Source organism: Antechinus flavipes, chromosome 1 (genome assembly GCF_016432865.1).
Source record: "Antechinus flavipes isolate AdamAnt ecotype Samford, QLD, Australia chromosome 1, AdamAnt_v2, whole genome shotgun sequence".
NCBI lineage: Eukaryota > Metazoa > Chordata > Mammalia > Dasyuromorphia > Dasyuridae > Antechinus > Antechinus flavipes.
In genome coordinates, this window is record NC_067398.1 from 601,014,876 (window position 1) to 601,042,094 (window position 27,219).

General features: G+C 31.8%; 1 protein-coding gene across 1 annotated transcript in view; it reads right to left on the bottom strand.

Moving 5' to 3' along the window:
* The window catches only part of CSMD3 (CUB and Sushi multiple domains 3), an 88,491-nt gene that overhangs the window by 25,933 nt on the left and 35,339 nt on the right, over window positions 1-27,219 (bottom strand). The window contains exons 2-8 of the mRNA XM_051971002.1: window positions 24,980-25,156; window positions 15,933-16,112; window positions 14,099-14,272; window positions 7,570-7,743; window positions 6,112-6,185; window positions 1,826-1,937; window positions 398-577 (exon numbers count right to left, since the gene is read on the bottom strand). Of these exons, the coding sequence (XP_051826962.1) occupies window positions 398-577; window positions 1,826-1,937; window positions 6,112-6,185; window positions 7,570-7,743; window positions 14,099-14,272; window positions 15,933-16,112; window positions 24,980-25,156 (1,071 nt within the window). The remainder of the gene's footprint in view (window positions 1-397; window positions 578-1,825; window positions 1,938-6,111; window positions 6,186-7,569; window positions 7,744-14,098; window positions 14,273-15,932; window positions 16,113-24,979; window positions 25,157-27,219) is intronic.

A 27,219-nucleotide genomic window follows, 5' to 3' on the forward strand; every position in this document is an offset into this window, starting at 1 on the left:
CTAACATTGTAATGGATAATCCCTGATCTGATGAGAGCTATCTCTGTACAATAATGGGATTTGATACATGCTGTAGCCAAATAGTTTATCATTCTGTGAACAATATTCTCTAAATTATGTTACAATATTTTTAAAAAATTCTAGCAGTTATTTGTTTGTATGGTATATTCAACAATTATATCTCTCTAAAAATATTGACAATGAAATTGGTAAAATAAAATGTTCCTTCTAAATAATCACATTAAAAAAAAACTGCCCAATTTCCTTTTGAGGAATGATTTTTATATTGGTAGTTAAAGCCATGTGGCAATAAATTAAATATTTCTGTTTAATATTAACTTTTTATGATACTTCAACTATTAAAATTTTAGCATAGAACATGACTAAGTGAAATTACCTTCACATACTGGAACTTTTCCTGTCCACGTGCTATCAGATCTACAAACCCTATGTTCTGTTCCTCCTGCTAAGAAAAAACCAGGCTGACATGTATATATCAGTGTATAGCCATGGGATGGAAGATCCATTCCTACAACATTTGCATGAGCAGGAGTTTCGGGTTGTTTACAGCTGTGTGCTACATGAAGGAAGGAGAAACATAAGAAAATTTCAGTAAAGGGACAGAAAAAGCCATAAATTATAACCTCTCTAAAATTTCTCCAACTATTAGGATAATTCATTTTCCCATGGAAAATAGCTTAGGAAGCCATTTAACATTTTTGAATAATTTAACTTTTTGGTCCTGTACAAAGACTTTGAACAAAATGAATGCACTTGTTTGGAAACTACTATCTTAAGGAACAATATAAAAATAAAATAGCAAATTTGTGAAATATGATTCCTTACTCTAAGGATTTTCCTATATATAATTATGTTAACATCCAAATACATGTACATTTGACTATATTTTTTCTATTGTTACAATACTAAAGTTTTTATACACTGAGTTCAATGTGAAAAATATCTTCTACTAAATTAAAATAGATTTTCTTTCTTAACAATTAACAGGGCTCTTTATTTCTACATAGTATCTTAAATCATTGGGCCTGTTTCTTCTTCTTCATCAATAGGGAGTGTTCTTTTCCTGTCATCCCTTTTCTTACCCACTTCCATCAAAACAAAATCACACCAAACCATCAATATAAATCCTAGGGAAACACACATACAGTCTTGCTTATATTTCAAACAATGGGGTATTATTTAGGATTTTGAACTTCCTTAGGAAGCAAATTAAGGCCAGGGCATTTTTAGAAGATGAAATTTGTACTCAGGGAAATCCTTGAATCCAAAGGTCCCCTAGATTCCTAAACAAATGATTATGTTCTTCCTATTTCAGTTAGAATCTCAAGAGCTTTGAGGTTTAAGGCTGAAACTGATCTTTTGTAGATTGACTTTCAAATTATTAGCATAACAAACTTTAAAAAAAAAAAAAAGAAGTCACTCAACTTTTTTGAAAGTCATTTTCCTAATTTGTAAATGGGAATAATACTAAACACAGTCCTTGGCTCACAGATTTGTGAGGACTGAATAGGATAACATATGAATGTTCTTTGAAAACTAAATTTACTATATAAATGCCAATTATTGTTGTGATTGTTAAAAGGGCTTTAAACAGAATTAAAAATGACTTGATATATATAAGTTATATTTGAGGTTTTTTCAAAGGTATTGGGCACTGATAAATGAATTAAAAAACTGAGTGATGAATATTTTTATAATAACTATCTCAAGAAAATTAAAGATATCTATATTGTACTTACTGGAATTTACTTTCAAATATGAGGAAGATAAAAATTAGGCCAATTTTCCTACACCCAATACTCACGTATACATTCAGGTTGAATTCCACTCCATGTGAGGTCAGGAAGGCAAGTTCGTGTTGTTGAACCTTGTAGGAGGTGTCCTTTTTTACAATGAAATTGTACAACATTTCCTACCTATACCAGGAGAAAAAACCAGCATCATTGAAAAGAAAATTCCATCATCTCCAGGATGAAAAACTACACTAGACCTTAGAGGAAAAATAATGTTGTAAAATATGAGTCTTTGTTGAGAAAATTAGAAAGAAATAGAACATTAAATATTAAAAGAAAATAAAGTATACTAAATATCTAATAAAAATTTTGTATACTTTTAATTACATAAGAAACAATAAATATATACCAAGTAAGGTATATGTTAGGCATACAGAATGATGAAGTTTATACATGTTAAAGCCATTCAGAAGAGGGAACTACCCCTAGGGAAACTGAGAAAAACTTCAATAAGGTAGTAGAATATGAGCTGAATTTCAAAGAAAGATCAGGAATTAGATGAATACAGAGTAAGGAAAAAGACTTTTATGGTGAATGAAACAGCATAAGCAAAGGTACAAATATAGGAATATTAATGGAAGGTAACAGATCACTGTATTTAAACACAGGAATAAAATTCAAAGAAACATAGATAGAGTTGGTCAGATTGAAGAAGGTATTGAGTAGAACCTAAGGAGTTTAGACCTAATCAGGACTAGCAAACAGTTCATAGGAAAAAAATATTAGGAGTGTATAATCTGAAAAGTATGTGTAATATGATATGATAACCTATGGAATATGTGGTCTTAGAGGGCGGTAAGAGACGTGTAGATATATATATGCAGCAATACTGGGCAGACTACATAGCGACCATAGCTTTTAGTTCAGACAATCTAATTTTAGGAAGGATACTGACAAGTTGGATCACAACCTGAAAAGAAAGAACTGTAAAATACTGAATTTGAGATTATTCCTACAAGGATCAGTTGAATTGGATGGGGATTTTTAACTTGGGAAAACAAAACAAAACGCTATCCAAGTATATGGAATAAGAGTGAGAATAATTGATCTATTTAAGAGAATAAAATAAATTATGTGAGTAATTCAGATTATTTCATAAAACTAAATCTATCTGAGCTGTCCTCAGTTACTTGGAAGGATTGTCCTGTAGATTTGGTCTATTTTTTCCCCAGTCATTTCATTCACATGCTATTCTTCATGATCCCACTTGGGTGGTTTGAACAACAACCAATATACTACATAAACAATTTTAATTCCATTGAAATGAATCCTCACATTAATTTATTTTTTTTAATTGTCACAATCTGAATTTTAACAACTGACAACTGAACATATCCAAAGAGATATATTTAATAGGTAATATCTATTAAATCCTTCCTTTGTTCCTTCTTTTAGCAACTTAGTTTGCTGTTCTTTAAAAGATGCTTCATTAATTTTGATTATGATAAAGCATCATACCCACCTGACAATCAGAGTAGCTATCCAATTACCCATGCATCCATCTATCTAGTCTTTAACAGAGTTTAACGTACATTGAATTTTTATTTTTATTTTGTAGCAAGGTGTAGCAAATAACTTTTTTGGCTGTTATTTTGTCATGCTGGTTATTCCATTAAAGCAGAGGTTTTAAAATTTTGTGTCTATGAATTTAAAAAAATAGTTTGACAATTATATAGTAACATAATTGGTTTCCTTTGTAATTTCATGTATTTGATTTTCAAAATTAAAATATATATATATATATATATATATATATATTGAGTGTCTGGAGACACTTAACTCTTAACTCTTTTATATCATATCACTTTTAAATGTATGGATGGTAAGAGTTTGCCAAATGTTGATGTAATTTCTATCTATACTTAAAATTTAAAAAGATTGATTCATTGCTAAAACTTTTGGAAATAAGTAGTTTACAAATAAAAGAATTAAAATAAATTTCTTATTGAATGCTTATTGAATCTTTTTAGTGTCATAGATTTTATCAATTAAGGCGGAGTAAAACATAATATAATTATTGTTGTTCTTACTTTTATAAGGCCAGACCTATAGTTGAGAAGGGTTAAATGGTTTAAAGGATATATAAAGAAATATGAAAAATCCATTTCTATATTAATTGTCATTATCTTGCCCATGTTAATTAATGTTAACTCTTTTGATAGCACTTAAAAATGTTTTGTCAAGTTTTCTATTAATTTCACTATATAGCTATCCTCTGTCCTGAACATTTGTTTGTCTTGAGATTTGTCTCGAACAATCCCACTTGTTCCTCTTTGATAAAATTTTCAGACCACAGTCATGGGCATCAAGAAACCTACTATGTATTCTGTCCAAGTCTCTGACACTGACTGGCTTTGTGACTAAAGCAAATCATGTAATCCCCGTTTTGATTTATCCATTTGTAGGATGAGGTCCAATACATTTGGCTAGCCATCCATTTCATGGAATTTAGATAAACTGATAAATGCTTTTAAGTAACTGTGAATCTGAAATCTTCTATGAAAACTGATAAAACAGAGATGGAGACACTCTCTTACTCCTTTCTTAACACCTGAACAGGATTCAAGTATATTGGAATTAGTTGGGGAGAGGAGGAGGCAAAGCTACAAAATCAGTGTCCATGCTGTGAGTGACCTGTAGATAAATAAAAAAAAAAAACTATTCTTAGTAATAGCAATATGACACCTTTGATGAGTGCTTCCTTTTAAAATGGCTGTTCTTCAAGCTCACATTGAATTTCATACAAAATAGCAATGCTATGGAAAACTCTGCCACAGATTATAATTGGGCTATGTGTAAATTGGTTATTTCCTTTTTTTGAATTCTGTATGCATTTTGGCTCCCTTTAGATTCCTTAAATGGAAACGCTGCTAAATCTCTACCCAAAAGTTAAATTGGAAAAAGACAGAGCAAGAATATCTGCTACACATGACTGAACATGCTAAAGTATTCTATATAACAAATAAACTACATGGTGTGTAATAATAGGTTATGGTCAAATTGTGTTAAAAATTTCTCACATCAAAAACAACATCTAAGAGAATGTCTCAAACTAGCAATCCATTATTACTTTTATGAATATCCACAGTAAGTCTTCATTCACTCATTGTCTTAAAAAACTCTATTCTGGCTAACTTCCCATTTATATTTTTCTTAGATCACACCCTTTTCTATCTATTCATCTCTAGTCTCTACTACCCATTGACTTCCATGCTACCTGAGCTGTCTAGTTACCTGATGTTTTCGCCATTTTTCTTTAGTTATCTTTGTTTCTTATCTGACATTTTTCATTTAACATTTTTATCCTTACATAGATCTCCTTCTCCCTTTTTGCAACTTCTATTATAAGGCATTCCTCTCTGTGTTTGTAAAGGTATGTCTAAGTGGAAGAAATGCAATTAAAATGACTTCCGGGTATGCCTCTCTGATTTTTTTTTTTTTTTTTTTTGTGAATTTAAGAGTCAGTGAAGCTGAACTTATGAATATCTAAACTAACACTCCTCCTAATTCTTATTTGAGCAGAAAATTTCTCTCCTGAAGCTAAACTAAATCTATATAAATTGCTGTCTGACATTTTTAGGTGTGTAAACTGTTGACAAGCATTCATATAAGTGACAAAGGGAACATTCAAAACCAAATTACTTTAGTTATTGAAAAAGAAGAAAAACTTGCAGTGAATGAGGCTATAACAGGTTTAATATGTCTGAGCTTTAGCTGAGAAAAACTAATTGGCTAGACTTTTCATTTTCCAGGTTATAAACTGGTATTGTAACCAATTTTTGTCTTTACATATTAAGACATATGTAGAAATCAGACAAAATCCTGTAAGGAGAAAGAAAAAAAAAAGTGTGTGTGTGTGTGTGTGTGTGTGTGTGTGTGTGTGTGTGTGTGTGTGTGTTTCCAAAAACAAGTTTAAAGAATAGAATTTTTTACTCTGGAAAAAAGAAGTCTGACAAATAAGCCATTTCTATCAATGACAAATATTAAGTAACAGAGATTGCTAGTAAGTTAACATGATCAGATCTTTAAGGATAGACTACATATAAACTTGAGATGGGTAAAGTAGGTCCTTGCTTTGTGTCAAACATCTGGATTAAATAATCTTTGAAAATTTATTCTAGTAGGATTTCATAAAAAAATAAAAGAATATAGATACATCATTTCCCCAGCAAAAAGATGTCAAAATAAAAGCAATTTTGTGACTTGGTTTGGTTTGTCAAAAATCAAGCATTTTCTTTAAAAGCAAACTTTCTAAATAGGTTTGTATTTTTTTGAAATAGATATTTAAAATACTCACTTGAAATCCAAATGTATTGTTCTGTGATCCATGACGTGGTACTCCAGGGTTTTCACATGATGTGCGAGTGGGCTCTGAAGTAAAGTTAAAAGCAAATTATATGTCTGAATTTTAAAATAAATCTATATCTGTCATTCAATTCAATTTTAAATTAACTGTGGTTGAGTGGACCCAGTGGAAGAATGATTAACACGATAACATTTCATAGATTATGTAAAACTAAAATCAAACAAAAATGTAATGCTCTGAGAGATTAGAAAATGAAACCAGTGGTCCATTTAAATATAATTATCTTCTGATGGTTACATAAGTATATATTTTGAGGCTCTTCAGAGTTTTAAGAGAGGGGTATGGAATTGTTACTACAATGCCAACAATAAGTATTTTCTTTTTCAGTCAAATATGGCTTACTAAGGTATTTTTTTGAAGATTTTTAATTGGCAAATAAACACATGAGGTGTTATAACTAGGTCCTATTTTTTTTATTAGACAGTGCCAATTGTTTTGAGGACAATATAGAAAAGTGAAACTAAGAATAATAATTCCCAGAAATATACATGATCTTCTGTGCCTTTGGGTTAAGAGAAGGATAAGTTATAAACACACAATGCTTATGTGTAGAAAGGTATATTGTTCTGTTTTCTTTTTATTTTCTAGTGTAATAAAATCAACAGAAACTTTATCCATAATTTTTTTGACACAGGATTCTCCAACTTAGAACTTAGAAATGAAATTGATGGTCAAAAACCATTGAAATTATATTCCATTTTGACATTAATATCTGCTAGCTAATTATTACTAAAGAAAAAGAAGAAATTTTTTTTATTTAGAAAAAGTTCATTTAGGGAGTCAGATTGATAAGAATTATATTTACTATTAGAGGAGATCACTTCTTCACTACAGAAGCCAAATTTTTTTTTTCTAGAAACTAATACCTAAGATTGAGAATGTCCTTTGGGATTTGACCTGAATTTGCTGACACTTTGGGCAAAGTTATATTTGCTGTGGGGTATAGAATTTTCTAAGATGGTTTATTGAGAGAAACAAACAAATAAATAAACCTAACAGCACCTGGGTGATTAATCAAAGAGACTCTGGTTACATATAAATTTTGTTCCTTTTCCATATTGTTTAATCTTATTTAGAACAAAAACATGAAAATTTCTGAATATCTGTAATCCAACATTCCAAACACTTAGGTGTGTCTTCTTATTATGCAATCTATTAATAAGATTATTTCCAGTATTTTTTTTTTCTGGCAAAATAATTTGAAAAATATATCAATCTTCTCACAATACCAATTCATAGTATTCTAGGGTTATTTCTTCCCATTAATTTTTTTCCTCAATTTATGCTAATCTACAGTCTCTCTAACAACCTCTCCCAAATATACCTATATTTTAAGCATATAGTAATTTCAAAATGATTGAGTACTGATGATTGAGTATTATTCTTTACCTATGCAATGTGGTGATGAACCACTCCAAGTTCCATCAGCTTGGCATATTCTGGTGCTTGATCCCACTAAAATAAAAGGGGTATTACAACTAAAGGAGACTTCTGACTGGTAGATGAAGCTTTTGCCTTCTCTTTTCCCTTGTGCAGGAATTCCAGGGTCGCCACAAAATTTTGCTATGAGAAAAAAAATAATAAAACATGACAAAATGATTTATTTACATTTTAATAAACTTGCTAATATAATTTAAAAAAGGTTTAACAACATTTTACAAATATTATTTAATTTTATTCTCACAACAGCCTTATGATACAGGTGGTATTATTATCCCCATTTTAAAGTTGAGGAAACTGAGACAAGCAGAATATAAGTCATTTGCTCAGGATCATACAACTTATAAGTGCCTGAGGCTGGATTTGAATTTGATTTCCTGACTCTGAAGTCCAAATCTATTATCCGAATGACCCAGCTGACTAAAAATGAATAACTAGAAAATTATTATTTAATAACTTTCATATAATTAATAAGATAAATATCAAAGAAAATATTAAATATTCAACAATAATTTTCTTTCAGTTTAGTAACTGCTTTCTTATTTATTTACATGTATGCATATATCTATGTGGAAAAGGATATAGATATCATGGTTACAAGAACACATATCACATGTCATGTAACTATATATTCAACTATTTCAAATGACTATCATGATTCTAATTTTTTTAGTTTTATTGAAGAGGTTAGCAAAAATTAAATATATGCATGCTAGTGTTTCTTAGTATTTCTTGCCCCATAAAGATGTAAATATCCCTAGAAAAGAATGCTTCTTTTGACTGAATTATGTTCAAAAATTAGAAATCTGGATTTCTTTATTATCCTCTCCAGTAGAATGGTGTAAAAGCTGTAGCTTACAGCCAGGAAAAAATCGTGCTTCTCTTCATTAATAACCATAGTTGCTGTATGATCTTAGGGAAGTAACTGTACCTCTCTAGGCTTCAACTTCCTTAACTGTAAAAGTAAGGACTTTGACTTGATGTTTTTGGCCTTTTCTCTTTTTTATTACCCATGAAAGAAATCTGACATAGGTTAGAGCCACATTAAATTAAAAGTCTGGTATTTTTTTAGAATTAATAATATGATTAAATTTAGAAAGCTATCAAAATCATCCCTTTCAGCCATCTCATTCGATACATAAAGAAAATGAGAACAGTTAGAAATTAAGATAGCTTTTCCAGTCCCTTCAATCTAAAATCCCCTTTTATTCATGTTGTATATATATTTTTATGCACATGGTTGTTAGCATGTTGTCTCCCTCATTAGAATGTAAGCTCTTTAATAACAAAGACCATGCTCTGCTTTTCTTTTTGTTCCCAGCATTTATTATAGTACCTGACACACAGCAGGTACTTAATGAATGCTTGTGTTACTCAATCATTTTAGTCATATCCAATTCTTCATGACTCCACATTTGGGATTTATTTTGGGCAAAGATACTGTTATGGTTTGTCATATCCTTTTCCAGCTGATTTTACAGGTGATGAAACTAAGGCACACAGGGTAAAGTGACTTACCCAGAGTCATATAACTAATAAACAATATAAAATTTGAATGCAAGAAGATGAGCCTTTCTGACTCTCAGGCCCAGCATTTTGTCCACTGCCTCACCTATCTATTCTACCCTATTAGGTAGTTTCAGAGTTAGAATTATAATTTGCTCCCTTTATTCCTTTTCTAGTATTTTTTTTTTCACTACGCTATATTGCTTTATTCTTTGTTCAGATGTCATTAATTCTCTATGTGGCATCCTTATACCTCTGGCTGATTCCCAAATACAATTTTACATATTTCAAATCAGCAATGCCTCTTTCATAGCCTGCTTCCTTAGTAATTCCCCCATCAATTTTGGCTCCATTTAGCTTTATAAAACTTTTTTTTTTCTTTCACAAATAAAATACAATTAAAGAAGAGAAGAGGTTGTCTTGATATTGCTAGGATAAGGTTCCTTCATTATTATGTTTCTTTTAATTCTAACAGGAACTTTCCATATTCCTCCTCCTCCTTCTTTTCTTTTTCCTGTGTTTCTCTCCCTCCCTCCCTCCTTCCTTCTCTCTCTCTCTCTCTCATTCTCTCTCTCTCTCATTCTCTCTCTGTATGTCACTGTATGTTTGTCTCTTTCCCCCCTCCCTTCCTCCATCTCTGTTTCCCCTGTTCTTCCTTCCCTTCCATTGATCTTCCTAAAGCAAAGGTCTGAGTGTGTCACATACCCCACCCACATCAATAAGCATTGATGTCTTCCTATTACTTCCAGGATAAAATAGTAATTCCCTAAAATGTAAATATAATATGTTTAAATTTGAATTTAAAATACATGAAACTGTAATGTATATGTATATATGTATAGGTATATATTCATGTATGCATATGATTTATTAAGATTATGCCTAAACTTTGCACTAAATTTTTTGGGATATGTATATAATTATATCTAGAAATCTATATGTGTGTGCATGTATGTACATGCATGTATGTGCATATACACATATGTTTGTACATGCGTATGTGTGAGTATATATATATATATATTATGAACACATTTATATACACATATATTTGAAACATATTCTCTATTGAATTTTCTATAAATTTTTCTTCCTAACCTGCCTGTCCTCTCTGAATGAAAGTCTCTACTTTCATTTGACTTTTACTATTGAACTCTATATTCCAATGGCATTCTGACATCATCCGGTGTTCCTTTCTCATAATTCTTCATCTCCCAACTGTGGGCATTTTTACTCCTCATCTCCAATGACTAGAATTCTCTCCTTTGATTCCTGACTTCTTTGACATTTCTGAAATCTCACATGAAATTCATTCATCTATAAGAACCCTGTTTCACTAACACTTGTTAGCCTTCCCTCTGATATTACTTCTAAGTTAAACTGTACCTGCCTTGTTTGTGTATAGGTCTTTCAGTGTTTGTCTCCACTATTAGATGATATGTTTCTTGAAAATAGGGGTCAGTTTTTGGTTTTCTTTGTATTCAGTGTTTAGCTCAGTATCTGACAAATACAAAACAGTAAACATTGGTGGGGGAGGATTCTGGGAAGATGGCAAAGTAGTTTGGTAAATTTCAAGCTTTCATGACTTTCTCCACAAATAGAACAAATTTGTGCCTCAGAATGAACATAGACTGGTGAAAAATCAAGAAGACTTGGGATAGAACAGGGGTCATCCTGATACCACCCAAAAAGAATTGAAAAATGACCTGAGAATATCTGAAGATTGGGGGACAGCATTAACCCCTATGAAGTACAAATACCTTGGGCTAGTCCCAGAAACATTGGAAATACTGGGAAAACAGGCAGATAGTTGGATATGGCTGGAACCTCAATTAGAACCACAGAAACTTTCACCTCCTGGACTTTTGGTGAAGTCTAGGTCTGAGTCCAGGAAGACTGAGGCAACTTTAGATGTTAGGAATTCCAGGCTCATCATGCTGCAGGGACATATGGAAGAGAAGGAACCAGCACACTGATAAATGCAGAGGCAGTAAGACAGGGATGCTGCTGGCTTCAAGGCACTTGTTGGAAGGAGAAGCTCTTGGTTTAGAGTTCCTAGTCAGAGGGAGGAGCTGAAGTAAAGACAGAGACACCCTCCCTTCCACTGGATTAGAGGTACTTACATTAATACCTCTTATTTAAAAAAAAAAAAAAATGAACCAGCAAAGAAGAACTTCACCTTAGAAAACTTACTACCAGGAACAGGGAAGACATTTTATCTTCTGTGTAAGTGAAACAAAAAAAAAAAAAAAAAGCTTCTACCCTAAAGACTAATGTGAAATTGCTCCCTGTCCTGAGGGAATTTATAGAACTCCAAAAAGAACTTAAAGATCAAATGAGAACCATTGAGGAAAAACAAAATAAAAAAAAAGCATCCATGAAAAACAAGATTATGAAAAAAAGTTAACTATCTAGAAAAGGAGAGACTCTGAAAGATGAAAATAACTCTTTAAAAATTAGGATAGGGCAAAGGGAAGCCAGGGAAGCTATGAGAGAACAAGGAATAACAAATCAGACTATAAAGGATGAAAAAAAATAGAATGTGAAACATCTTATAAAAAAATGACAGATTTGGAGAATAAATCAAGAAGAGAAAATATAAGAATAATTGGACTGCTTGAAAGTTGTGACCAAAATATTGCAAAAAAATAAAAAATAAATAATGAAAAAAAAATCATCCTGGAATGATAGACCATGAGAGGAAAGTAGAAACAGAAAAAAATCCACTGATCACTAACTCAACCAGATCCTTTGTGGCAATCACTTTGTAATGTTATTGACAAATTTTGAAACCTCCAGATCAAAGAGAAAATTTTGTAAGAAACAAGAATAAAAAAAAAATTCAAATATTCTGGAGCTACAAATTAGAATTGTATAGGATTTATCAGCAGCCATAATAAAAGACTGCAGATCATGGAATAATATCTACTGATAATCAAAAGAACTAGGCCTGCAGCTAAAAAATCATTATCTAGGAAAATTATCTATAATATTGAATTAGAAAAAAATGGATATTCAATGAACTTGCAAATTTTTAGGATTTTCTATCAACCAAACCCAAAGTTGATAGATAATTTAACACATTAAGAGCCAATATCAAAGATTACTTTCAAGGAATTCAACATAGACAAATTAGTTAACTTTTTTTTTTTCCTTTAACATGGGAAATGCATTGCATATGTTTAAAACTGACATCAACAATAGGACAGCTCAAAAGAAAGATTGTAGCAGAGTTAAGGTAAAAATTAGCAATTATATTATACAAACAAGGTACACAGAAAAAATAGACATAGAGGCATTAGAGGGGCTCCCCCTTTAAGAGAGGCTCATAGTTCTGATAACCTACTCACATTGGGAATGGGTTAAATAGTAACACTACATATATACTATGAAGGATATAATATTTTCCAAAATCTATAAAGAAATAAGGGGGAGGCATGGGTGGACAGGGAATCAAAGGGTATGGGGGAAGATAAGGTAGGGTCCATGGATGAGGGAAAGTTAAGTAATAGTAAGGCAAGTTAGGAGCGGAATTAAAGCAAAGGGTGATCAGACACAGAAAAGATGTGTGTGGGGGGGTAGGAGGTATGTGGGTATATGCATATGTATCTATTTATGTATGTTTTTGTATAAATATACAAATTTTAGCCTTTCTTAATTTTAGCCTGCTTGGGGTGGGGATGGATGAAAGGGGGAAAAAGAAAAAAAAAGTAAAAAGTGCTCAGCAGAGAACAAAAGAACAATTTACAAGGAAGTAAAGAAAAGATTGACATTTATTAATATAATTTCTTCTACTAACATATACATTTTCTTGAACTGATATTTGTTTTTATATATTTTGAATCCTCCCTAATGTTCTCTTTGGCAATTGACAATGTTCTCTTTTGTTTTGTTTCATTTTGTTGTCTATTCCTTTTCTGCTTTTTCTTTCTTTTTTTTAAAGTAAAATAAAATTTAAAAATAAACATTGGTTAATTTCACTTGACTTATTTATTCCTAATATAAGAAAAGTCACTGTCATTTGACATCATATCTGAAGAATATCCTTTACCTACAGGGAATCCACTACATTAAAATCCTGGTGAACTAATAATTTGATTTCTCATGTGCCTTCACTTTCTACTTCCTTGCATAATGTTAAACTTATAGTATAATGAAGCAATCTCAATAGTTATAAAATAGGGCATGCACCTAAAACATCAATGAATGCACATCAGTTAAGGTTCTTCTAAATTGAATATTAAAAGTATACTGTCATAAAGAGCAACATTGCTATCATAATTCATATTCTATTTTTAAAAAGAAAAATGTTTTATTCTAAGTGATGCATAATGATACTTTCATGTAAGTAAAATAAGTAACATCTTTAAAAGAAAAACTGTACATTCTATATACATAAATCTCTATATTAAAGAAGTCAGATTCATAAACTTTATAAAATATGCAACAATTTAAAATCTATCACTGTTGTCATTATCATAACAAATGATAAAAATAAGAACAAGATATGATATGAAAAAATGAAAGGAAAATTGGCAAGGATTTATTTTTAAAGCAACTTTTAGCGATAAATTATTTGTATTATTTTTCTAAGTTAAGGTGTTATGAGTCAAGTATAATCTTTCAGCAGATTTCAATCTTTTGCTTGATATTAACTTTTAAGCACATTTCTGTCCTTGTGAAAAGTGTTTTTTAAAGGATATAAGTTATTTTTACATATCGAAAACACATTTTAGTCTATAATTTCACAGTTTGGTAGAAAGAGGTCAGCTAAAAGCATTTAAGTTGCTTTTTGGGAAGGGTACCTCTATTTTTATATACATTATCACTGAATTATGTCCACATTCTATTTTCAGATTAGTAGGATCAAAAAAAAAAGATAAAAATAACAACTTTTTTATAAACTAGAAATCACCAATTTTTTTTAACCTAGAAAATGGTCAGTTTTTTTTAAACATGAAAAAATACTTACGTAAGCATTGTGGCACTTCCCCACTCCAGGTTCCATTCCCTACACAGGTCAAAACAGCAGGAAAGGATAGTTCATAGCCTGGAGAACAGATGTAGCTAATACTAAATCCCCAGTCAAAATTTGTTCCTTCCAATCTTCCATTAGAGATCTGGGGAGGAGTTGTGCAGGTAACAGCTGTAATTACATTAAAAGCAATTAGACACAGCTGCTGTAAATATCTTGGGTATAAAATATCTGGGGAAGAGCCATATGTGCTCATTTAACCTTTTTGGAGGACAATATGGTGGTAACATATTTTATTCCCCTGATAATATTTCTTCTTTGGGATTGCAACTATTTCTTAGCATTATAATAGTGTGTTTATCAGGGCTTCTCTTACAAAAAAGCAGGCTGCCTAACATCTAGTGAATGAAAAACAGAGAGAACTTCTATAAATTTTAATATATCAGATAAATGATTAGCTTTATCTAAAATTATTTTTACAATAACCTTTAGCTATATTAGAGAAATATTTCTTAAATAAATATACTGCAAGTATTCTTCGGTCAAGCAAAAAGCCCAGAATTTAGAAGTAACTCTGAGATATTTTTTTTTCTTATTTTACCCCCTGAAGTAAGAGAGATTATGCATTTTACCAAAATACCTAAGTTTCTTTAGCAATACTTATGAGTAAAATTAATGTTATGGATTATGAACCCTTCCCCACAAATTCTTTTCTCCCCTTGTTTCTTTTCTTTTTGCCATTTGAAGTTTTTAACAACTGATCATGGATCACCTTAATCCTATTTAACTAACAAGATGTGGACAATAAAGAGGAGAGAGAAAAGAATAAATGAGAGTAGGGAAAAAAAAAAGAGATGGAATCTCTTTAAAATAAAATGAGAAAACATTGGTTACCATGATAAACATTTTTTGTTTCTCTTATTACAAAAGAAGAAAAAGTAAATTTTTAAAAATCTGTTCAACTATAAGTTATTTTATCAATAGAATTCAAATTTTCATTGAATGTTATAGATAAGATTTTGAGCCAAAATGAATACAGAGAAAAAAGAATAAATACATTAAATACCTCATTGTCATCTAGCTAATTAGCTGTCAGTTCATGATCCTTTAGACAAATGAATGACTCTAGATTTTATCATACCAAAAATAATGACAAAAATGAACAAAATCCTAATGATTTGAGAAATAATTTGAGTAACTGATAATATCCTATACTTATTCAATGCAATAATTCATATTCAAAAATGACAAAATGACTTGAAAGCTTTCCTCAAATATTAAAAATTAAAAGATAAAGCTTTTAAGCCATGGCATCAGAGAAATTATCTCCTCAGCCATCATATGTATATACAAATATAAACACACATATATAATTTTAAAGCAGAAAGTTCTTCATCACTTCTATGGGAAATCTTAAGTCTAATACACATTAGTTCTTAGATCAGATAGAGACTTTGTACTTTCCATATCTTTAGCAATTCATTCCAATTGTCAGCAAATTAAAGTTATCAAATTAAATTGAAATTAGAACTAATAGACTGAAGTTCTTTGTTAAGAATTATAATAAGTTCCCTCAATCAAAGTAAATAATTGCAGTCATCTTTCACTAGGCCATATAATTATATGGATTTTTTTGAAAAGACATTCAAAATAAAACTTTTATATGACAAGAAAAATATCAATTTTCTCTTAGTAAAAAAATTACTTTTTGCCAAGAAAAATCAAAAGAAAAGATAATCATAAAAGTTTTATATACTTTTAAATGTACTTGTATAAGCATATGAGGAAATATGACAAACATCAATTACAGATATAAAGAAACAGATCATACCTTTACAAGTTGGCATTGTCCCACTCCATGTGCCATTAGTAGTACAAGTCCGAATTCTGGAGCCATTCAGTTCCATTGTATAGCCTGGCTGGCACATATAAGTAACATTTTGTCCAACTACATAATCATCTCCATATCTCATTCCATTGGCAGGTATACCTGGATCCCCACAACTGATAACTGTAAGAATTAAAATCAGAGAACAGATGGTTAATATGGTCATCTATTTTTTGGAGTGGTGTTGGAAACATATGATAGACATCATAATTAACTAAGATAAAAAATTGGAAACATGTTCATTATAACTACATACCCATTTAAGTCTCATACTGAAAACTCCTCATTACTCAAACACTGATTATCATCATCAATTCTCTGCCTATATCTGAAGATCTGAAAAGCATAGGTTTCATAGGCTATAAATTCAAGAGAATACTTGCTGCTATGACTTTGGGTCAGTTAAATGTCAAACTCACTAAAATATTTCCAAAAAAAGATCAGATATACTTGAAAGAGCTCTGAGACTAGAGTCCAAAGCAGAGAGTTGAGTCTTAGTTGATCGGTCATCTATTAGAGATCTAACTTTTACCAGATGATTCAATCTCTTTTAGCCTTAGTCTCTTCTTCTATAAAATAAGGGACTTGGTATTAAATTACCTCTGAGGTTCCCACTAGTTCTAGTTTTATTATTCTACAGTCCCATAAAGAAAATTCTTATTCTCCATATATATATCACATCTTTATGAGGATCAAGTGAGGTAATGTATGAAATAATGTAAAAGAATGTATAAACCTGAAAATATGATACAAATATTATATCATGTTACTAACAATTTGAAAAGAATTTCATCTACATTCTTCAGAGAAGATTCTTACAATTATGCAGATCATTTATTTGACTTGGGGACTAGATATTTTGAGCCACTTTTTTCCCTACCTTTAAGAAGGGGCCAAATAACTACTGTTTCATGTCAAATGTATTATTGCAGACTAGATAATGGTTCATAATCATTATTACTATTTAAAAAAGATTTCTACTTTGCCAATATTTAAAAGGACATAAGATAGCTTATAGATAAAAACAAATATTTGAAGATAAAATTTTATAGCTATTTTCTCGGGAAACATCTCATCTTAACTATATAAAGAACTTCATGAAATCCATAAGAATATAATCATTTTTCAATTGATAAGGATATTAAAGGATATGAACAAGCAGTTTTCCAATGAAGAAATCAAAATTATCTCATCATATAAAAATAGTTTAAAGCATTATTGATTAGAGAAATGCAAGTTTGAATATGATTTTATGCTTATCAGATTGGTTACAATGATTGAAAGAGAAAGCAACAAATGTTGAAGGGGATGTGGAAAAATTGGGATACTAAATTACTATTGGTGGAATTATGAACTGATCCAACAGTTTTGGAGCACAATCTGGAATTATGCCTAAAGAATTATTAAACTGGTTATGGTCTTTGACCCAGAAATACCACTACTAGATCTATTTCCAAGAATTATTAGGAAAAAAAAAGAAAAGAAAACATTTATAGCAGTTCTTTTTGTGGTAGCAAATAATTGGAAATTGCAGTGATGCCTGTCATTTGACGAATACCATAGTGTGGTATGTGTTATGATGAAATATTACAATGCCATAAGAAATGATAAGCTTGTTGATTATATGAAAAAAAAAAACATGGTGAGATTTGCATTAAATAATAAAGAGTGAAATGAGCATAACCAAGAAAACTTTGTATACAATAACAGTAATATTGTTTTAGAACAACTTTGAATGACTAAATCATTTTGACTATTATAAATACCCAAGTTAATCACAACTGCATCTAGAGAAAGAAATGAATAGAAATATCTATAGAGTAATTTTACACACACACACACACACACACACACACACGCTTACACACACATCTTCATCTAATGGAGCCATCTCTAGAACAGCTAAAGGGGAGGGGGGAAAAGGGGAAAAAAAAGAAATTGTAAGACAACTTTATTACATGTTTAAAAAGAATGAGAAGTTGTACATTGAAGTAAATCCTAAAGTACTCATAGTACAAAAACTTTCCTTAAGAACAGAGAAGCTAAACACTTTAAATGACTTTCAGAAATTGATAGGAGATATCTAATGGATATGTCCAGTGTTAGGCTTGACTACCTATCAATTACAACCATTACATGACATTTTAAGGGGAGACAGTGCTTTAAACTCACCATGCCAGCTTACAAAAGAAGCTCAAGAAGCTTTAAGAGATGTTGAACTGGCTTTATGCAATGTGGTTGGAAGAGTCACTCAAAAACCCTTGGAAATATCAGTTTTTGCTACATAAGAGGCACCCATAGGACTCCTTCATCAAGGAGACAGTATGATAGACTGAATGAACCTTCCAGAACAATCAGAACAAAGCCTTACTTCTTACTCAATGCTTGTGAGTAGAATTTTATTGAAGGCCCTTAAACAAGTAATACAATTATCTGGGATAAGACCTGACAAGATATACACTTTTTATACCAATGCACAAATTAATGTATGCTATAAAACCATCCCAGAGTGGCAAATTTTATTGGCCACAATTCCAAATTTTACACATGGGTTTCCACTAAAGATAACCAGACTATTACATAATTGGCATTGGATTCTTGAAGAAAAGGTTTCTAAGGTTCCTCCTAAAGGACCAACTATCTTTACAGATGCATCCAAACATAATATTTGTGCTATATACTCTTATGACTTAACTATAAAGAGAGTACTCAGAACTCCTTTTCAGTCCACTCAGAAGAATGAATTGAATGCAATCATACTAGCTCTTATGTATTATCCAGAAGATTTAAATATAATATCTGATTTGGCCTATTAAGTAGGTGTGGTACAAAGAATTGCCACAGCCCAAATAAAATTTGTAGCCTCTAATATATATCAGCTCTTTAAGGAACTTCAAGAGCAAATGAGAAAGCATCCAGGTAAGATTTATATCTTCCATGTCCACTCACATAGTGGACTTCCAGGTCTTATTTTTGATGGAAATTCAAAGGCAGATAGACTTCTAACCATGTTAGCCAATACTCCTTTATTTCAGGCAGCCCAGGAATCTCATTCTAAATAGTATCAGGCTGCTTGAACTTTATGTTTGCAATTTGGGGTAACAAAAGGGGAAACTAGTTGTATAGTAAAAGCCTGTGCAGTTTGCCTTCCTTTTCATGCTCTTACACTGCCTCCAGGGAAGAACCCTCATGGTTTGAGACCCAATGAAATTTGGCAAATGTATGTGACCCATTATAAATCTTTTTGTCATCTGTATTTTATCCATGTTGTGGTAGACACCTTTTCAGGATTTACTTTTGCAATACCAGCAGTAAGAAACAGCCCTAGTGGTCACTGAATTCGTTGTACAAGTTTTTGCAATCATGAGTGTGCCACAAACGATAAACACAGATAATGGACTTGCATATATTTCTAAACATTTTGTTCTCTTTTGTGTATAGTATCAGATTTTACACACCACTGGCATACCTTTTAATCCTCAAGGACAGGCAGTAGAAGAGAGGAGAAACAGAAACATCAAGATGCTCCCCAAAAACAAAAGAAAAAGGGAGCCACAGGTAATCCTAGAGAACTTCTAAATTTAGGTCTTTATGTAATTAACTTCTTGATTTTTGAGAAGGATGCTCTGGCTCTGGCAGACGGGTTTTATTACATACTGGAAGGGCAGTGTCCAGTGTGAGCTGGACACTTTAGATAATAGCCAGGCAATGTGGAGAGATCCAGAAAGTGGTAAATGGAAGGAACCAGATAGGTTAACTGCTTGGGGAAGAGGATTTGCTTGTATCTCTACAGGTGAAAAAGGAATAAGATGGGTGCCAACGAGCCATTTTCACCTTGTTCATTGGAGAGTGACAGAGAGGACCCTTGAAACAAAGGAGAAGATCCATGAAAAACTGGGTGACTCCATTTCTGACTGTGCCCACCATTGAAAGAGCATGGCAGTTATGGCAATTGACTCATGGACATCAAATTGTTAATGACACTGATGCAGGACTTGAAAACCTTCAGGGATCATTGGATTCCCATGAGACATAATAAGACTGTTGCAGGATTTTAAAATCTGCAGGAATCATTGGATGCCCTGACATGTGAAGCAATGGACAATAGATTGATTTGGGACTATCTCTTGCTTGCTGAAAGAGATATGATTGTTATTTCTACACCTTCCTTCTAGGACTTCTGGAAATATTTTACAATACCATGTTGGTTCATATTGTTTGTTATATCACTACTTGCATGTACAATTCATGTTTGTTACACTATACTGAGCCTGCACCGGCTGTGGGGAGAGTCATCAATGCTAGAGTGTGCTGTATTGCTATGTGCTTGTGTAATATCTCCCATGCTGATACATTTATATATACCTGTTTCTAATAAGACCCTTCAGCCCCGAAACCCACTAACAATATCTTGTTTGATTCCCCATTTCCCTTTGGTATTTTTTATCTCCCTTCCTGAGAAGTCAGAAAGGATATGATCACCTCCTTTTTGGTGTTTTCAACTCCCTTCCTGAGAAGTCAGGATGGAGGGCATTATTAACTCCTTTTTGGTGTTTTCATCCCCTTTCCTGAAAAGTCAGGGAGAGTGTGATCACAATCACCTGTGTTCTAAAACAAAAGAAAGCTGGAGATGTAGAGAGTTGGAACTCTGAAAAGGTGTACTTGAATCCAAGACAGTGGAGCATTTCAGACTAATTACTTACTCAATGTGAGATAATGGTTCTATAAGCATATACTTAGATGATATGGGAATGTGATACCTCTCCTCATGATTGGCACTTGCTATATGTGTGGTGGTGAGATAATTGTAAGCAAGCATTGGAAGGCTAAGGAAGAGAGATAAGAGTCTCTCTGCCACAGTACGCTGAGGAGACAAGACTTCAGGCTCCAAACTCGAGAGTCCAGGATTCATGAGCCGTGTGGCAGCTTGTTTGCCTTCTTCACATCTTCTCCTAAAGACTAAGAACTTTGACTGATCCTGAGCCTCTCCAGAGAGCTAGCTCAGACATTATAGTACATAACAGATTTGCAGTTTCGTGTGTAATCATTTTATCATAAATTAAAATTTAAAAGGATAAAATAGGACAAATAACTCCCCCCCCTTAGGCAGAGTTGGGGTTAAGTGACTTGCCCAGGGTCACACAGCTACAAAGTGTAAGTGTCTGAGTTCAAATTTGAACTTAGGTCTTTCTGACTTCAGGGCTGGTGCTCTATCCACTATGTCACCTAGCTGACCCACAAATAATATTTTTAATGAAGTAGAGAGAATACATGTTTTTATGAAATTAAACTGATCTGTGCAAAGAAGTCAAATTTATGTTTCTTTCAAAACGAAGGCATATTTATTTGCTTTCTCATGAGAGAAAGCATGTAGAACATGCATTTATTTATTCATCATATTATTTCTTTGAACTAATAGTTCAAATTTATATTGCATAATTTATTTTGCATACATGACACAACAAGACAGAAAAGACATCTAGATGATACATTCGAGTAGTGACAGTTTAAATCTAGTTGCTGATACTTAATTAACTGTGTGACTCTGTCCATGTCACTTAATTGAAAGAGAAAATATACATAAAATAATCTGCAAACTATTATGTTAGTCCTATATAATTAATTGCTAATATTAGCCTTCTCTTTTTAACAATGGAATTTGGAACATTGAGTGATTTTACTAGTCACATAGCAAGTAAAAGTCAAAACTGGGATTTTAATTTGGATCTTCTGACTCAGCAACTATTGTTGAGATCTTTTCATGAATCATTCACAAGATAACAAGAAATAGATGTCTAACATAAACTATATTTAAATTCAACAAATTTTAGGATTAAGGCATCATACAGACTTTAGATACATGTGTACATTACAGTTTTGAAATTAAATTGTTTCATCATTAATTTACCACTAAAATGATACAAGAAAAAATTCCTTTTGTCCTTTTCTAATCAGTGTAAATTATGAGGAATTAAGATTTTGAACTATCTTTTTAGTTAAAAAAATTGTATGCAGTATAGTCTCCCTACTTGGTATTTCCCCCAGCCCTCAACACAGTCTGCTGAAACCACACCACTGAGTACAGTACTTACTTATAACTTCTTTTTAATTAAAATTTTGTATGGTTGATGATTTTTCCTTATGATTATTGATGAGAAAAGAGATAATTTCTAAATCTATTTTGTAAAGCTATGCCAAAGTAGAACAGGCACAGAAATAATACTGTTCATTTATTTTCCAACATTGACACATTTCTATTTGCAGAATAAAATTGGATTAAATAAAAAAAAAAAACACACAACTGGTGTCTGAGATTCCATAAATCAATTGCCTACATTCCTATGAAATGGTTTTGCTGACTGGAAAAGTTCTTGAATCTTTTATTTTTGATTACACTGTATAGATTATTCGTACCCAGAAGTTGCCAGAAAAAAAGAGATAGGAAAAAAAAAATACTTGACAGACAGAAGTCTATCAAGATGAAAGTAAGGAAAAAAAAATAGAAATAAAAAAGTGCTTTAAGGATACCTCAGAAATAACATTTAAAGCAATTGCAGAATCTCAGAGATCAATAAAACAGTTTTTATTAACTTTTTGCTCTGTTATAAGCACTATGTCAAGTGCTGGGTACAGAAAGGCAAGAATGAAACATATCCAACTCTCAAGAATTTTATAGTTTGTTACTGGAAGATAATATGCACATAACATCGTTAGTTCTTTGTTTATCAAGAGGATCAGTAATATCATGGAGTGATACCTTGACTTGAGTGTGAAGTAAAGCAGAGTTGCACAAACCTGTCAATTTTATGCTCTCTTCCAAAGTCATGTAAGTCTTGTGGCAACATGAAAGACAAGATGACTGTCCATTTCTTGGGATGCAATGGATGGTCTTGATGTCTTTTGTGTCTGACCATGCTTTAAGTTTTTCAAAGGATCTGTTTCAGCCATCTTCTTGACCCCTGGACCAAATTGTTTTTTATTGTCTACTCTAAGTCATCACATGTTTACAATAGACAACCCTCTAACTCACCAATGAGTTTGAAGTCTACTGTTGACCCACAAGCTGGTTTGGCCCATCAAGCAAGATGATTTTAACTGGCATATGACTGCTGCATATGATACAGCTTCTTGAAATCACAGGTAAGAGATGAGTGCCAAATGGACAGCAAAAGTGGATAAGCAGCCCCAAAAGGGACTGATCAAACCCTTACACCAGAAGTGCTAGTCCTCCCTAAGCACCCTATATACTCAAGAATCAATAAAAATAAATACAAGTTGATTTGGAAGAAAGTGTGCTAAAAATTAGAGGTGATTAGAAAAGGGTTTATGTAAAAGGTAATGCTTTAATTGTACGAGTGGGGAATTCTTTTTGGTAGAGTTAAGAATGAGTAATTGAGACCCAGAGATGTTAAATGAACAAAGTCACACATGATTAAGAAATACAATTAATATTCAAATTGATGTTCTTTGATAACCAAAACAGCACTGATTTTACTAAAGCAATCTCAGAAATATTTGTTTTTGATCAAGGTCTGCAGAACAAAATTCCTGTTATGGACTAGTTCTTTAATAAATGTTTGTTGATTAGTTCTACGCATGGGAGACTGCAGGTTCAGAGGCTTGGATATAGGAAATGGAGTGCTTTAAATGTGGAACAAAGAGAAGACCAATTTGGGTGAATTGTAGAGAATAGGAAGGAGAGTAATGTGTTACACTGAGATTAGATTGTGAAGGGCTTTAGAAAATAGGAAAACACTGGAACTCTTTTAGTAGGCTCATAACATGGTTATATCTGTGCTTATAGGAAATCACTTGCAAAGTACCACAGGAATAATCTAGATCAACATCTACCTAAAGGAGAGGCCATCTAAAATAGATGTCTCTACTTCCTTTCCTCCCACTCTTTCCTTAAATCTTTGTAATCCAGCTTCCAAACTCATTATTCAAATGAAATTATTTTCTCTGAAGTTACTATATAATCTTTTAATTGTTTTCTCAATCCTCACTCTTCTTGAGCTCTCTGAAATAAGAACTTTCTATGTACTTGATATATTAATACCTTATTTATCTGAATTGAAGTATCTGTGACTAGAATTTTTGAAGTTCTGTAGGAATAACTGTACTTTGTTCTCTGAAGATCAGCAGAACATTAAGTACACAGAACAAAACTGTGAATTAGAAGATCTTTTTGTGTACTAACTCAATCAGTTAATAACTCTGTAATGGTAGATTTTGTAAACTGGTTTTATAATAAAATTGTGAATTGTTAAGTGGCACAGTGGGAAAGGAATGATGGCTCTAAAAAGTTATCTTCATAAGTCATAGGAATATAGCTTTAGAGTTTTCTTTTCAATTAGACAATGATATCCTTGAGAGGTAAGAATGTTTTTGACTTTGCATTCCCAGCAATAAGCAGAATGTTTGACACTTTGTAGGTGCTTAATAAGTGATTGTTGAAGTGATTTACTTTCCCAAAACTTTATTAACTTAGTCTTATTGTAACATCTTCTTCATGGCTTATATGAACAAAGTATTTATTAAAAATTTACTGTTGTCAATTTATCACATAGTTATTTTATTTGGTATCTTTATATTTTATATTATAAGCTTATTGAAATCAGGGACCATGCCTTATTCATACTGATATCCACATATCTTCTAGCATTGTGTCCTGAACATTGGAGCTGAACAACAAGTGGCACTTAATAATTTCAAAAAAATTATTTTCAAGAAATTTTCAAGAAGTGATTCAGTTCTTTAAATTTTGGGTATTAATATAAACATTTTTGTGAGGAAAAAAATATTGAAACACAAATGGGGTACTTTGAACACTGAAACACAAGTGGGGTATTTTCCATTTTTAAAACCTTTTAAATCATGAATATACTTCTCTTTATAAACATACTATTATGTGATAAGAAATGATCAAAGCATTTCCCCTAAATTATTAATAACAGATCTGCAAATAAGTTACTGAAAATTCAACTTACTTGTACAGTTGGGTAAGGATCCAGACCATGTTCCATTGGCTATACACTGCCTCACTGATGATCCAGAAAGTATGTATCCCTCCATGCAAGAATAAATGACTGAACTGGAGAATGTTGTACCATCTATACGGAACACTTTCCCATTGGCAGTAGTCCCTGGGTTACCACATTGAACAGCTATAAAACAAATTGATAAGAGTGTATGTAACACAGCAATTAGAGAAGCTCTCACAAAAAGTTAATGACTAAATAATTACTAAAAATTACCCAAAGGAGCTGTAAAATACCCTAAAAATAAACAAAGCACCATATTTTAGAATTACTTGAAATTCAAGATGAATTTATGTAGATTTTATTAGTTTAATTACTAAGAATGTAAATTGCATTATGGACTACTTGTTCAGACTTTTATTGTTGAATTGAGTGAAAAACTTCTGTGGTGCAGTAATTACTCAACAGCATAGCCTCAGGACTCCAAAAAATCCTTGAAGAAAGAATTATAAAATTCTGTGCCTTATCCTAAAACTATACCTAGTGTAAAATTAGAAGATAAGCTTTGTAATAATACTGAGCTCTGCAGAAGCTAGTCTTTATTTTATATCTTATATGGGAGGGCTATAAAAATATGCTTTTTAAATATTACAAACTTTCATTCATGATGTGATTTATATAGATATGAAACATTTCTATTAAATGATCAGGAGGTCTATTTCAAGATTAAATAGGTAGAATACAAAATTTACTATACATAAACTAAAATAATTGTAATTAAATTCCCATAATGCATTTTAATAAACTCTTAATAAGTTTTATACTTATAGAGGGAAGAAAATACAATATAATAATTAATATATACAATATCTAAACTTTGTATAACATTTATCAGATACTGTGATAAACATTTTTTAGAACTCTCTCAGTTGATCTTTACAATAAGTCTTTGAGGTAGATACTATTATTATGCCCATTTAATACTTGAGGAAACTGAGGCAAATAGAGGTTAAACTATTTGACTGAATTATACACATAGTAAGCATTTGTGCAAACAAATTTGAACTCATGTCTTCCTAATTGAGACCAGTGCTTTACTATAGCACTAGATATCTTTCTGATATATTTCCATATATGTAGAAAGTTTTAAGGATAGAAGATGCTGATCAATTTAACTACTGGTTAATTTCCATTAACCAATGATCATTTAAATAATATATAGATATATTTCACAAAATTAGAATGTTGTTGTTGTTGTTGCTTAGTTGTTTTTCAGTAATGTCTGTTTCTTCATACCCCATTGTGTTTTTTTGTTTTTGTTTTTTTTTGACCAAAGACACTGGAATGGTTTGGCACTTCCTTCTCTAGCTCATTTTATAGATGAGAAAACTAAGACCAAAATGACTCATCCAAAGTCACACAACTAAATATTAAAATATACAGAACATAATTTAAAATATTGCTAATAATGCAGAATATATCTTAGGCTGCTGTAATGATGTTCAACTAAGGCAGCTGGTCACAGGTTCCATGTTTCATCCCTTACATGATTCATTGCTTCACAAAAAACATACAGAATACAACAAAAGCCAGATTATCTTTATCTGACAAAATCTTTTATCACAGTACAGTTAGCAAATAAAGAAGGTACAAATAGAATAGATAACTGACTGGAGTAGCAATGCAAGTTGAGCAAAAGAAAAGAGGCAGGAAACAGAATGAAGAAGCAATAGGATAATAACTTTACCCTGCCCCCACAACATGGCAGGCAGATACACTCAGGCAAACTAAATTTTAGGCAGGTAGATCACTCCTAAGATCACTCCTAACATGGGACATGTTAAACTCATTTCGGGGTAGGCAATTCTTTTCATTTCCATCAGCTCATAATTGATTGAACATCTACTTTGAACCAGTATCCATTTCTCAGATGGAGAATTTTCTGGCTTTTGTTTCTAGGCAGCTTCTGACTCCCATTATCCATCAAATTCTTCTTTAGAGGAAAAAACTATATTTTGGTCATCCCTCTTGCTGAGAGTGGTTTGTGTCTTGGGATGAAGTAGAAACCCATAGCTTGTTAAAAGGACTTGGAAATACTTCTAGCTCAGCAGAGTATTTTAACTTTTTTTCCATTTTTTTTTTTTTTGTATTGAATGCACCTAAAATCTTGTCTTTTTGTTTTGTTTTGTTTTACAAGAAGAGGATATTATCTGTGCCTTCTGCCTATTACTTTACTGAAAATGTAACAG